Source organism: Corapipo altera, unplaced genomic scaffold (genome assembly GCF_003945725.1).
Source record: "Corapipo altera isolate COAL_440 unplaced genomic scaffold, ASM394572v1 2b, whole genome shotgun sequence".
NCBI classification, from domain to species: Eukaryota; Metazoa; Chordata; class Aves; order Passeriformes; family Pipridae; genus Corapipo; species Corapipo altera.
In genome coordinates this window covers 14,122,697-14,137,667 of record NW_020884874.1, presented here as the reverse complement: position 1 = coordinate 14,137,667, position 14,971 = coordinate 14,122,697, and the positions used below count along the sequence as shown (strand labels likewise).

General features: G+C 37.3%; 1 protein-coding gene across 9 annotated transcripts in view; it reads left to right on the top strand.

The window, feature by feature from the left end:
* Positions 1-14,971, top strand: part of TBC1D32 (TBC1 domain family member 32) — an 80,331-nt gene that overhangs the window by 51,276 nt on the left and 14,084 nt on the right. For all 9 annotated transcript variants that reach the window (XM_027633843.1, XM_027633842.1, XM_027633847.1 and 6 more), the window contains 2 exons: positions 4,499-4,624; positions 11,855-11,938. In XM_027633843.1, coding sequence (XP_027489644.1) covers positions 4,499-4,624; positions 11,855-11,938 — 210 coding nt within the window. The remainder of the gene's footprint in view (positions 1-4,498; positions 4,625-11,854; positions 11,939-14,971) is intronic.

Below are 14,971 nucleotides of genomic sequence, written 5' to 3'. Positions count from 1 at the left end.
AAGTGGTTTACCTGGAAGAAAATTAGAAGCAGCAAGTTTCCACAATATAACGCCATTACAGAATGTGATGGATGTATTAAATGCATGACCACTACAGAATCTTGGTTGCATGGATCTTAAGCTTGTTTCTCTGCCATTTGAGTTTGAACATTCTTGTGTTCTCTCTGAGGATCCTAAGTCTTGCATCCTCTGTGACTGAGAGAGAGGAGTCCACTGGTTATATAAAAATGATTTCCAATTTTCAGTAGGTTGCTTGCCACTCACTGTTCTGATGACATGCAGAACACATGCCTATCTGCATTGGTTATCTTCCAAGTTGCTTAAGATCCTTTTGTATTAAATATTACCTTCCCAGAGGAACCTTAAAGCAAGTACAGTGGTCCATGGTATTTAGCAAAAGTTCAGAAAATACTGTTAATCCTGCAACCTTTGTTTCCTTATCCTGTTGTTGGAGCATAAATAAACATTGTAGAAGGTTACATGTTTAAACAGTACAATTTTGGATTCATTGACCCTGCTGGATAGTAGCATGTGCACATTTCAGCAATCACAAAGATTTAAGCTTGTAAAACCTATAGGAGAGGAAGAATATTAGAGAGACAAACTGCAAAGAAAAATCTAGGGATCATACCAAGAAGCCAGGAGGGGGCAGCAGAGATGCCATGAGCTTGAAATCCTGCTTTCTTGAGAGGATACTTTTTATTTCCTTCAGAGGATTCAAAGTTTCACCCTTGTCTCTGGTGAGTTGACTGATTAAATCTTGGCTTGTAGTCTCTGGTCCTTGTCTGCCAAACTGATTTAATGCAATCCATTAGGAAGTAAAATAACTATTTAACTTGTACAGAGGAGTGTTGCTTTGCAGTTGTAAGATTTTCTTCAATATTCACCTGTTACAGAAGTAACAGAAAAGGGCAGAAAAAGAACTAGAAATCCTACTGACAATACTGTAAGAGTTAAATTCTTTTTCACATTAAATTTTGATAAATAGGCTGTTCTAAGCATCAATGCATGTTATTTGGAAAGAGACTGAGGACTAGTTATTTGAGGATAACAGAGACATTTCAGGTTAATTAGTTTGGAATCGTTATTAATTATAATAATTACGATAATAAACTTATTTTGAAATGTTATGTATTGTATAGTAATTTCCAATAACAGGGATACAATTTACTAATTATAAATCATTAAGGTCTTAGATGAGCTTAAAATAAATTATATGCAAAATTGGAATTCTATTGAAAATATTCCAGTAATTTTTAAAGAATAAGATAGTTTGAAAATAGTATTTTGAAACTGAAATGCTACAAAGAAGAAAGTAACAGCAAATATTTTAAATAGCCATAGACTGGCTCAAACAATTGTTACATTTCATGACAGAATTCATTTATGTAGGAGAATGTAGAAATGTAGAAACAAAGAACAAAGAAGAGCTTGCAAGGTCTGAAGAACCTTCATTCCTTAGTTAGTAGTAGTGTTGACTACAATCCTTTCATAATGATGGGAACTGCGTGGTCCCACAGCAGAGGGACTGTGTACAGCTGGAGCAAGTGCATATGGATTTACCTCCTCACAGATACCATCTTTTTTTTTTTCCCCTCAAGTTGACCAGAAAGTATTTCATAGCAGCATCAAGTACTCTGGGAACCAAGCTGCCCAACGAGAGGCAGTCTAATTGACTGTTTCCATTTTGTAGGATTTTGATCAGTTTTATCTTGCATAAAATTACTTTATAAAATTACTTGGCATTTGAACTTGAAATTTGTTCTGGCTTCAGAAAAACAATTTAAAAAGTCAGATGTTCCCAATATATTAAAATTTTTAAACAAATGTTGCTTATGGTAAGAACTTATGTCCTCTTTGATTTCCCAAAGCATATGTATACATTATTTTAATTGCTATCTTGCATATAATTTTCAGTGCTCAGCATCATCACGCTTAATGGTAGCTTGCTAGTGTTCATTGTTCAGTGTGAATTCCAAGATAGACATTTTGTTTGCATAAGATTTTTTATTTAAAGAAAGAATTCTTAAGGCTTTAGGTACAGACATCATACTGTTGAAAGCCAACTTAATATCGTCTTGTATGATTACACATGGTAGTTCTGCATTTGTCACTATGGTTCTGTTTTCAAACTTCTGTGAGCGTCAGCTGTTTGTGAAATTGAGCCCCAGAGACTGTGAGATTTTATTCTAGAAAATTGGTAAAGTATGTGTAATTTCCTCCAACTCAGTAGAACATAGAAGTGAAAAAAATTGCTTCTAGCCAAGAGAGAAGAGAACATACTTTCCTTTTGTCATGGCATCAATGACAATTTTAACTTTGAAGGCATGTCTCCCTATTGTAAAGAGAAAATGTGTCTTTAGTAGCAAGGTAAGAGTAACATTAAGGAGCAATCTTTGAAATTCTTTCTTTTCATTAAAAATAAATATTTCATTAAAATCTTTTTCATAAACTGTCCCAAAAATTTCTTTAATAATCAAACTGAACATGTAATGAAAAACATTGTATTTGTGCCTCATATATAACAATTATACCAAAGACTGTGTTTTAATAATACTCAGGTAAAAAGTCAACCATTCAGAAGTTAAAAAGAATGCTTAAATTATATTGTTTCAGCCTCTGACAAGACCAGCAAAAAACCTGTGGCTGGAGCATGTTGGGTACACCTAGATTCTTCAGAAAATTTAATTAAAATTTCTGAGTTTCTCTAAAAGTTAACACAAAACTTGCAAGGGGACATTTCAGCAACAGCAGAAGTATACTTTTAGTCTAATGTTTTGTCCCAAATTTAAGTCCTTATACTAATGTTGAGAAACACTGGAGATTATCAGCAAAGCCATTGCAAGAATTCTCATAACACAAGGAACCCAGTATATTTTTGGCAAATTTACTTGATAGGTGTCCTAGCAGCCTGAAAGCATACACATCCAAAGCAGCAGCATCTGAGGGAAACCTTCTTACAGAAAGAAGGAGAAATTTTCTGTGAAACACTGTTATGTTGCTGTCTTATCATGCTTCATTTCATGTTCTACAATACTGTGCTGCCATCTCACTAGGGAATGCGGGGCTGGAGAGTAGTGCCACAGAAAAGGACCTGAGGGTCCTGGTCAACAGCAAGTTGAGTATGAGTCAGCAGTGCCGTGGCAGCCAGGAGGGCCAACCCTGGGGGGCATCAGGCAAAGCATTGCCAGCCAGTCGAGGGAGGGGACTGTCCCTGTCTGCTCTGCACTGGGGTGACCTCACCTTGAATATTGTGTGCATCACAATATAAGAAAGATACTAAGCTATTAGTGTCCAAAGGAGGGCAGTGAAGATGGTGAAGGGCCTTGAGGAGCAGCTGAGGTCACTTGGTCTGTTCAGGTTGGAGAAGATGAGACTGAGACTTCCTTGTGAGGGGAAGAGGGGGGTCAGACACTACTCTCTTCTCTGTGGTGACCAGCGACAGGACCTAAGGGAATGGCCTGAAGTTGTGTCAGGGGAGGTTTAGGTTGGATATTAGAAAAATTTTGTTCACCCAGAGGGTGGTTGGGCACTAGAACAGCCTCCCCAGGGAAGTGGTCACAGCAACAGGCCTGGCCAAGTTCAAGAAGTGTTTGGACACTCCTCTCAGACATATGGTGGAACTCTTTGGGTCTCCTGTGCAGGGCCAGGATTTGGACTCAATGATCCTTGTCGGTCTAATTCAGTATATTCTATGATTTTGTAATAGGGAAAGCAAAAGCCACACACACAAGCAAAACAAAACAAGAAATTAATTCCCTGATTCCCATGGGCAGGCACGTCTTTAGCCATCTCCAGGAGAGCAGGGCCCCATGACACGTAACAGTTACTTGGGAAGACAAATGCAATCGCAGAATCAATTAGGTTGGAAAAGATCTCAGAGATCATTGAGTCCAACCTTTGACTTAATACCACCATATCAACTATAATCATGTCAACATCACTCCTTTCCTTTTTCTTCCCCCCACTTCATATACTGATGGTGTCATATCATGAGAAATATCCCTTTGTTCAGCTATCCCAGCTGTGTCTCCTCCCAGTTTCCAATGCACCCTCAGCCTCCTTGCCAGCATGGCAGTATGAAAGCAGAAGAGTCATTGACTCTGTCTAAGCACTGCTCAGCAGTAACAAAAATGTCTCTATATTATCATTGCTGTGTTCAGCACAAATCCAAGACATACTCCCATCCTAGCCACTGTGAAAAAAATTAACTCTACCCCAGCCAAAATAAGCACAAAAAACCATCAGTAGCTAGAATGAATATTTCTGTTTTGTATAAAGCAGAATGTCATCAGCTTTAGGACTGCTTCTCCAGTTTAAAAATTCTCTTAGGATAAGGCATATTTATGTCATTTCTTTTTCCAAAGGTATGAGGTCTGCCAAAACTACCCATGGCAATGGGGTTGGAACTAGATGACCTTTAAGGTCCCATTAAACCCAAACCATTCTATCGCTCTATGATCATTGCAGAATAACACTAATTTTTAATTTCTTCTAGATAACGATCTTGACAAGCTCTTGACACTCTTGAAAAGTCCAGAGAAACCAACTGGGTGGACAGAAAATTGTAGAAAACAGTTCTGCAAAGTCATGAAAGCCAGATCGGATAGTATCAGTGGACCAGGTAAGTATGACTCAATAAGTTTAACAAAGGAAGCAAACAGAAGACCACTAGTAAGCAACTGTTCTTTAAAATTTCTTTGAGGATTACATTATCAGTACAAGTAACCAAAAATTTTGTATTGATTTTAGAAACTATTTCAATGGGATTTTCCCAAGAAAATAGGGTTTGTGCTTTATGTCCTATTTTTCTCTCTTTATGTCTTTATGACCATAATCCCTCTGTGTTTTAAGTGAAATTTGTCACAGAAAGAGGACTCAAATGTGAGTTTTTGTTTTAGATCTCTAAAGAGTCCATTATTGACATGCTGAGAAAATGAAAGAGAGCCTGAAAGAAAACACGCGTTTCTCAGAGATCAGTGAATGACGTAAAATGGGTTGGGAAATTATATTAAAAACCAATTTCACTAAAAAATTTCATAATTAAGCCATACTAAACATCAAAGAACTCACTCATTCACATTTTTCTTAATTTTCACATTATTTTGTAGTGACCAGTGCGGTCACGCAGGAGCATTGGTACAGATCAGTTAAAAAAACAAACCAGCCAAAGCAAAAACACTGATCATCCATGTGACATAAATTGTCAGTGATCAGACATAATAATTCACTTGCAATACCATATAAACTTGTGCAGCAAAAAAGAAGCTAGGTGTTTTCAGAAATTACTGGCTTTCATTTCCATGAGAGTTACAGGCTTCATCTATCTAGCAGGGGCAAAAGGACTCTAGCCGATAAGTTGTCAGGGCTGATCGGGAGGGCTTTACACTAAGTTTGAAGGGGGAGGGTGTTGAAACCAGGCTCTCCAGAGATGAGCCTAAGAGTGGAAAGCCAGAGTTAGAAGTGATACCAGCAGGCCAGCTGAAGTGCATGTACACCAATGCACACGATGTGGGTAACAAACGAGGAGCTGGAAGCCATCGTGCAGCAGGAAAGCTGTGACACAGTCACCATCACGGAAATGTGGTGGGATGACTCGCATGACTGGAGTGCTGCCGTGGATGGCTACAAGCTCTTCAGAAGGGAAAGGCAAGGTAGGAGAGGTGGAAGGGCGGCTCTGTATGTTAGAGAGTCTCTTGACTCTGTAGAACTTGAAGTCAGTAACAATAAGGTTGAGTGCCTGTGGATCAAAATGAAGGGGAAGGCCAAGAAGGCCAACATCCTGGTGGGAGTCTGTTATAGACCACCCAGCCAGGATGATGAGGGTGATGATTTATTCTACAAGCAGTTGGCAGATGTCTCAAAATCACCAGCCCTTGTTCTTGTGGGTGACTTTAACCGACCAGATGTCTGCTGGGAACTCAACACAGCAGAGAAGAGGCAGTCTAGGAGATTCCTAGAGTGTATGGAGGATAAATTTCCTGCTTCAACTGGTAAATGAGCCTATCAGGGATGGGACCCCGCTAGACCTTCTGTTCACAAACAGAGATGGGCAGGTGGCATATGTGGTGGTCAGAGGCCATCTGGGTCACAGTGGCAACAAAATGATAGAGTTTTCAATACTCAGGGATACAAAGAGGGCCATCAATAAAACTTCTGCCCTTGATTTCCGGAGGGCAAATTTCAGCAAATTTGGAAGACTGGTTCAGAGGATACTTTGGGAAACAGCCCGTGAAAACAAAGAGGTCCAGGAGGGATGGACTTGCTTCAAGAAAGAAGTCTTGAACGCACAGGAGCAAGCTGTCCCAGTGTGCTGAAAGGCGAGCTGGGAATTTAAAGGAAATCGGGAAAAAAGAGAGCTTACATTCTATGGAAAAAAGGGCTGGCTACTCATGAAGAGTTTAGGAATATGGTTAGGTCATGTAGAAAGAAAATTAGACAAAGGCACAATTTGAACTCAATCTAGCCACTTCTGTTAGGGATAACAAGAAGTGCTTCTGTAAATATATCAATAGCAAAAGGAGGGGCAAGGAAAACCTGCATTCTTTGTTGAACATGGGGTGAACATAGTCATCAAAGATGAGGAAAAGGCTGACATACTTAACACCTTCTTTGCCTCAGTTTTCAACAGTAAGACAGGTTGTCCTCAGGGACTCTTGGCTTCCAGAACTGGTAGACAGAGACAGGAAGGTGAATAACCCCCCCTGTAATCCAGGAGGAAACAGTGACCTGCTGAACCACTTGGATCCTCACAAGTCTGTGGGACCAGATGGGATCCATCATAGGGTGATGAAGGAGCTGGTGGAAGAGCTTGCCAGGCCACTCTCCATCATCTACCAACAATCCTGGCTCACTGGGGAGGTCCCAGATGATTGGAAGCTGGCAAATGTCGCACCAGTCCACAAAAAGGGCTGCAAGTAGGACCTGGCAGCCTGACCTCAGTGCCTGGCAAGGCTTATTGTGGCCTTTCAGTTCTTGAAAGGGGTCTTATTAAAAAGATTGGGACAAATGTTTTAGCAGCACCTGTTGCAATAGGAGAAGGGGTAATGGTTTTAAACTAAAAGGGGGTAGAGGTCGACTAGGCAGAAGGAAGACATTTTTTGTAATGAGGGTAGTGAACCACTGGATCGGGTTGTCCTGAATGATGGTAGATGTCCCATCCCTGGAAATGTTCAAGGTCAGGTTGGATTGGTCTGTGAGCAGCCTGATCTAGTTGAGTATGTCCCTGCTCATTGCAGAGGCATTGGGCTAGATGACCTTTAAAAGTCCCTTCCAATCCAAACCATTCTATGATGCTGTTCCTTTTTTTAAGAAAAGTATTTAATTTCAGTCTTTATTATGTCTAGCTAAAGAAGATTTGACTAACTTTGTTCTTGCATTCTAGTCTTCCATAGTCTTACCTTGTTAAGTATGAGAGAGAATTCTCTATGTTGTGATTTCAAAAAAAACCACATCAGGGTAACTGCATTAGATTTCAGTTCTGAATTGATCCTCAGAGGAGCCTATTCTTCTCTGTAAGAACACAGATTCTCTGAGCTCAGTTAGGTGCTTTTTAATGTGGTCCAGATCTTCCACCTTGAAGATCACTCAGATCTTGACTCTACCTGTGGTCTGTTCTTGCTTTTCAGTATGACCGCTTTAAAAATAGTGTATTTGCAAAAGAATTTTTTAGAAAAATACAAGAGAGTTGTTTACCTTTTTATGTCCTTGATTTTTCAAGGAAGCTTGTGTCAGAATTAGGGTGGAACAGTGGGTCTTTCATGTTACAGAGGAAGAACAATTGCAGATCAAAACTTCTTTCTTCTGTTCCCCAAACCAGTTTGGAGCAATTTCCAAATTAATATCCTGTAAGCCATGTTGAGCGCATGTGAATGTGCATGCAGATGTGTGAAGATTATGGCATTTGGGTAGGATTTGAAAGGTTGTTTTTTCCATTAATAAAGAAGATTTGCAACCTTTATCTCTAATGGAATCACTGACAGAATTCTTATTATCTTGTTTTCTTCTTTTCAGAGAAAATGCAGGTTGTTCCTTTGTCATTTTAATGTACAGTAATTGAAAGTCCTCCTTGTTTTTACCATTAAGAGTGGAATTGTTAACTGTGTTTTTCATACATTCATTATACTGAAGCATGGTTGATGGAGTTGAAAATTTCTGACACTACTCATAAAAGTCATCGGTCCAAGATTTTCACTCTTGAATTTTTAACCTCTAACACAAGTCAAGCAGAACTACTGTTAACTCTTAAGAGAGGTTTTTTTGCATTTTCCCTTATAAACGCCTTTGAAGCATCTGGATCATACATAGAATATGATCCAGTATAGATCATAGAATATGATCATAGAGTATGATCCAGTAACACTAGTTACATTAGAGGATTCAAAAAAATCTGATGCTTTTTGCAGTTTTTGATCTTTTTGACTTAAAACTTTCAGAGTAGGGATCAGATAACCTGTGGGGTGAAGTCACAGCCCCACAACTGAAGCTTGAGGGGTTTGGAATATTACAAAGTGTTGGGCCGTTTTCCATGAGAGCAGTGGAGCTAATTAGATAGTTGCCATGGACACAGCCTTGAGTTATAAAGAGTACAAGGTTAAAGCTGTTTGGCTGAGTGCAGGTGCTGCATTCCTGGGTGTTTTTGTAAGAATATGTTTATGTTATATGTGTGGGAAAATAGAAGTTAGAGAACTCAATAAAAAAGCTGCCTGCTGCGCTGAGCAGGCAGACATCTCTCTGTCTCATCCTAGTGTGTCTCATCATCCTAGTGTGTGTGTCGGTGTCTTTCTTCCCCCACAGACCAAGGCCTCCGACAGGTACCTTACGACAATAACCTCTCATGGTCGTTACCTATTAAAACAGTTTTAATCACATCAATTTTTTCAATCAGTGTTCTTATGCAGTTTTAAAGCCATTTCAATTACCTTTCTTTCGTACCAAAGAAAAAAAAATCCTTTAGGAATTTGGATATTTTATGAGCATAGTGCAGTGATTTAAAACTCTTTCATTTATTTTGTATGTGATTATACATTCCTGCATTAAAATTCTCTTTATTTTGTGTGTGAATTAAGTTTGCATTAGGTGATTGCCAGTCTCCTAAAAAGTTCAACACTAATACAGCCAAGCTACCATAATTTAAGAAAATCAACATTTTCACCAAGTTGGTAGGCCACATAAATTCTGCATGAGAATTTGGGCTTTTACAGCAATACTGACTGTACTGTACAACGAACCTGCTGAAATTTCTTTTGTCTACTTTTCCAGTTATATGAAGAATCAGTGAAACAGTTTCCATGATAGTGTCCAAATGGTAGCTAAATGATTTAGTATTAGAAGACAAAAATTAAAATAGCTACTTGTCATTTCACATGGACATTCCTTTGGGAGAGACAGTGTCTTGTGAAAACGCTCTATTTATGTATGAACCATGTGTGTTTTGATAAATTCTTATTTGTGTCTTCCTCTCTCAAACTTGATTAAAAGCTTTTCAAAGATCCTGACAGGCACTTAGATAAATACTTTCAAAAGTTGGAAATCAGTTTAGTTCTTGAGTTTCAAAAAATTGCTTAGCAGTTGTGCTGTCACTTCTCTTATTAACTTAAGGGCTAAACTGAAGTATTCAACTACTAGGTCAAGCTTGTGGATATCTTCCAACAAAAAGGGAAGAAATGTACAATGTCCAGACTTGGTTTTAAATTTTCTGAATTATGGGGTATTTTAGTCTTAACATAGTTCCCGTTTATTATCATAGTATGGCATATTTCAGTAATCACCATACTAATAGTCATACAGTAAACATATAGCTAGTTAATTTTAAATTTAATTTCTGCTTTTTACTATCTACAGCTCCAGGAATAGACACGTTTGCTCATTTTACACAAATATTTGGTATATTATTTGTGGGCCAAATTCCACTAAGCATATTAGTGGAGATTAGTGAGCTTGTTTATTCTCCCAAAATGAATAAATTGTTACTCTTCTGTAAAATAAATTGCTTTTCCTAACCCTATGTGGTTTATTAACCATGATTAAAAATAGCTATGTTATATTTAATTAGAAGTTTCTTTTCACTATAAGATTGCTTAGGAATATAGATTACACAGGTAATTTTTTTTGTTTTAATTAATAGTCCTTTGCAATGCAAAATTAATTTTGTTACTGTTGAGTTGGTAACTATAACTGTAAATTCATATTTAGCTGTTGTAGTGAAACTTCTTTAGTATTACCAAAAGTCAGGCTTTTAAAAACTTTTTATGGACTCATTCACTGTAAATTAATTTCTATAAATGTTTTAGACAACTAATGAAAACAAAAAAATGATGATTTAATGTCAGTATGTTAGTTAAAAATGGTTAAAAATGGTTGGAAGAAGAGTTAATTATCTTTATGATATCTTTTTTTTCATTGTTTTTCTGGCATAACAAGCATCAGACTATGGGTAGAGGTTCTGTCTTTCTCCTCCTCCTCATTCCTGAAAGAACTGGCTCTGCAGTCTACTGTGATAGTTTTCCTGTCAGCGAGGCAAATTCAAGAGTTTTCTAGTTTTCTCCGTTGCACCTCCACCACAGATTGTTATGCCTTACTTATGCTGCTACAGCTACTCATACAGTTATTTGCTTAAACGGTGTAGTGGAACTAGATGGTCTTTAAAGTCCCTTCTAACCCAGGCCATTCTATGATTCTACGAATTATTTAAGACCAGCAAAACCACCTGTGGGTGCATGGAGTTATGTGCAGGAACAGGGGAACAGGAGCTGAAGCTTCATTGCTATTAAATTGAGGTGCTGCCAAGGAAATGGTAACATGCAGCCTGTAAACAGGAAATCCCATAAGTAGCAGCACTTGTTGCACTCTAAATACACTCCCTTGCTTTGCATTATTGTGAAAAGAAGGTTTTATCACTATGCTTTAAATCCTGTTTGTCGAGATAACAGCTGTTCATTGTTCTTATCTTAAATTCTTAATAAAGCTTACCTTCTACAGGCCTCCTCCACGAAGTATGAGTAAAGGCTCCTTGTATCCTTTGTTTAAACCTGTATGATGTCATGTGCTCAGTTGCCTTAGCTTCAGACTTGCAGAATTGAGGTATCGGGAACAGTTTTGATAATGATTTGTCATTGAGAGTTCTTGTTAACTTCCTGACTCACTTCCTCTCAAAGTGGGAGATAAGATTTCCTCCCATAATGAACAGATGTCAGCATCTCACTCATCTATGCAGTATCTGCAGACTCAAAAGTTCCATAGCAAGAACTGAATTAGAACCTTAATGGTCATCGCTAAATACAGAATTCCCCAAAGGAAATGTTCCTGTTGCATAATTTTAAGTGAATAATTTTTATCTTGTGATGGTTTATCTTGAGGGGGTTTTATATTGGGTTTTTATGTAAACATCCCTTAAAACTTCCTGTACTTTTGTTAGCATAATTTTGTGGTGGTGTCAGTTTTTTGTTGTTTGTGAGTTGGTTTTATTTGGGGTTTTGTTTATTTCCTGTCTACATACAGAGAAAAATATGGTAAAATATTATAGTTTAATTATAGTTAATTTTCATTTCATATTGAAACCATGTGAAAAATTCTGAAGTAATCCTTGGAGGATATAAAGATAATATGGAATTCTCTTTCTGTTTACACTGAATATATTTTGAGTGAAGCTATTAAAATTTAATTTAAGTTGGGAATGGTGTTAGGAATGCGAAAGCACAATGCGTGCTTTGAGTTGTTGCCCCATAAAAACATGAATAAATATGCAGGAATTGAAATAGCTTTACTTTCTCACGTATTGTCATTTTTTTAAGTAATGTAGTTCCACATTTTGTTCATTGCCTCTAATGTTTTAATGGGTTTTTACGTTTTGCAGTTTTGGCAGAATTAATTGAAAAGTTCGTGTCACATCTTTCTGAAAGCCGAACAGACTGTTATTTCAGCACGGGAAGCTATAAAGGTCAGTTTCCTAATAATTTATTGCCATGCAGCCTCTTCATATTTAAATTACTTTCCTTCTAAATGTAACTGTAGCATTTTGGGAGTTGTTTAAAATGTTCTTTCACAGTTCAGAAATTCATTACTTAACTGGTGGGAAATATCTCACTTTGGACCAAAAGGTAATGTGCTTTAGTAAAGAGTACAGGTAATTATTAGTGATGGGCTTTCACATTTCTATGTGTGTAAGGGAAAAATGGAGATGCAGAACAGGTGAGATTATGATTCAAAGTATTTGTAGACAGCTATTATAGCATGATTTGCAAAGCTGGTGGCATAAATATTTAAGATGGTGTAAGCAATCTGGCTCACCTTTTGAAAGCCCCACAATATATAATCAACTAATAGGTATGCAATTTATATAACATTAAAGGATATGTGTTAAAGAACTGTTATTGTTGTCAGAGTAACCTGAGTGTTAGTTTTTTACAGACGTCATGCTTACAGCCAAGAACAAAGGATGAATGATAGAGCTGATTTATTCTGAGTGTAAAGTAATGCCTTTTAATGCTTTGAAGCACTGGCAAAACTAGAAGATATAAAAGCAATGTTAATATCTGCTGGAAAATGCACTTTTCATTCTTCACTGTTTGTCCAGGACTCCTCTTAGGTTGTAGTTCAGCCATTTAGAGTACTTACTGTGCAACTAACTGTGGAGAACTAAGCCTGCTTTGGGGAGAGTCTGTTATTTATACTGATATTTTATTTTCCTATCCACAGGATGCAGATATAGTATCCTTGGAGACTTCAGGCTTTCCTTTGAAGTTTCAAAGAATAAAACCGCTTTAGTAATTTAGAGGTTCTTTTTCATTTATGTAGTGACCTTTACCATCTGAAAGGTTGCAAACAGAATACCCTCAATTTTATTTGAAAATCTGTCTCTTTGCTTAGTGAAGAGAGTTACTGAAGTGACACATTTTATTTTTTCTTAGAAGATCCTGGAAGTGTTTCGTGTTGTCCTGCATGAGATTGTCATTTACTTTTCAATTTCTTTTGAGTCAGAATGATCAATAAAATAATTTCATGGACTCATAAGGCTTACTAATTACGTATTTCTGACACATCCTAATTCAAGCAATTATTTTGATTTTTCCTTTAAAAGCTCACAGAATGTCTTTATGTTGTAAATTATTTATTTGACACTTAGACTGCTCCTCTTGCTCCTTGACATGCATCTCTTTCTTTATTTCCATGTACCACACATTCTCCGGTCAAATTGAAGGCCCAGGCGGAATTTTCTTTTCTGCCTTGGGGAATGTGTATCTCTCATTTTTTGGAGAAAAGTATAGCCTGCAGACCTAACTTTGCAAGGTTATCTTAGTGTTTCCTGTTAAAAAACCAGGAAAACCCATGTGGTTTGAATAGGGGAAAAACTAATCTTCTAGAGGAAGAACAAACATCTACGCAGCCTCCAAATGGATGCCTTGCCCAGCAAATACAGCAATTCTGCTCTTTCTTAATCATGATAGCTAAGTGCTTCCATAGAATATGAAAAACCTCTAAGGAAAAGAAGCAGTAGGCCTTACTCTGTTCACTTAGATGTTGAATACCTTAGTTTTAATCCACTCTTCTTAACATTTTGGTCAAAGCTAGGATTTAAAACACGTTCAGGAAGGTTGAACCTAGATCTTCTGTTTAACTGATTTCACCATAAACCACTGATTAGGTGCATTATTTATCTAAAATTTAATGCCAACTTTGAAGAAAGACCACATTTGAAAATCCCGTGACAGTTGCATACATTGAATTAATATTTTAGGACGAAATATCCCAAAAAATAGATACAGAGACAGAGATAACTTAGTGAAAGCCTCAGTTCTTGCTTTTCTTGAGCTTGACAGATTTTCTTTTCATGATAAACAACTCAGTCTGTCTGATACTGCTTTTTGTGTTTTCTGAATGGGCAATATTCAGGCACCATTGGACACTAATTCTGGATAAGTTTGCCTATTCAAATATCAAATAAAGGCTGCAACATTTAAAGGGTTGTCTGATGAACAGTTTTCATGTGCAAATGCTTTTCGTATTATATGTGCTTTAATGAAGACAAGCTTGGAAATAGGAGAGCGAGAAGTCCTCTCAAGGATAGTCGGTAATCTGGTGGTAAGAAACTGATGTGAAATGTGGGCAAAGGGCTCATGGCGTCTTATTGTGGTCTTTCCCTGTCAGCAACACCATTAGCACAGACTTTTTTGTGTAGAGTTCTCCAGTCCAGCAGAGAAAGTTACTCAGTCAAGCAGCACTTGTTTCATCAAGGGTTTCTTTTAAGTTTTATAGGAAAATAGTTATTAAGATTTCATAACACCTTTTTCAGAGAGGTGTAGCAATAAGGGTTGACCAGGGAAGCTAGTTTAGGCCAGTAAATTAATGCTGATTGACATGAAACAAAAGTCTGGCTCTAAAATTGAATCTATGATCGTACTCCACTCTGAAATAGTAAAAGGACTTGATTGTAAAATTGGTTGTATAGCTAAATTCACACTCATTTCAGGTTCTCTTTTACATCTTAAAATATACAAGGTGGCATTCCTATGAGGGTAGGGTAATGCACTTTGAGTACCCAAGTCTGCATTATGCTTTCTGTATTTGTACTGGAGAGACAAACAAAACACACTCAAATTTTTATCAGACCTTATTTGTTTAAAATTAGGTTTATCACTGATTGAATAACGAGTGATCAAATTTCTGTGCATTTCCCACAGTTTTCTGCTAATCTTCATGAAGCATTGCAATTTCTTCATAGAGAATTATTGAATGACGTATTATTTCACAGTATCTTTTTTGTATGCTCATGTGTAAGAGCTGTCTAAGCTAAATCCTAAAACTACTATTACAGTAGAGACATTTTTCTGTATTAGGTAAAGTTAATAAGGAAGAAGGTAACATCTTCCTAGCTCCACATCCTAGCTTCAAGTAAGCCAAACATGCACTTGGCAATTGCACGTGTCTACCATTCTCTGAAATAAATTTGGGTCTGAGGAACTGAAAACAGTTT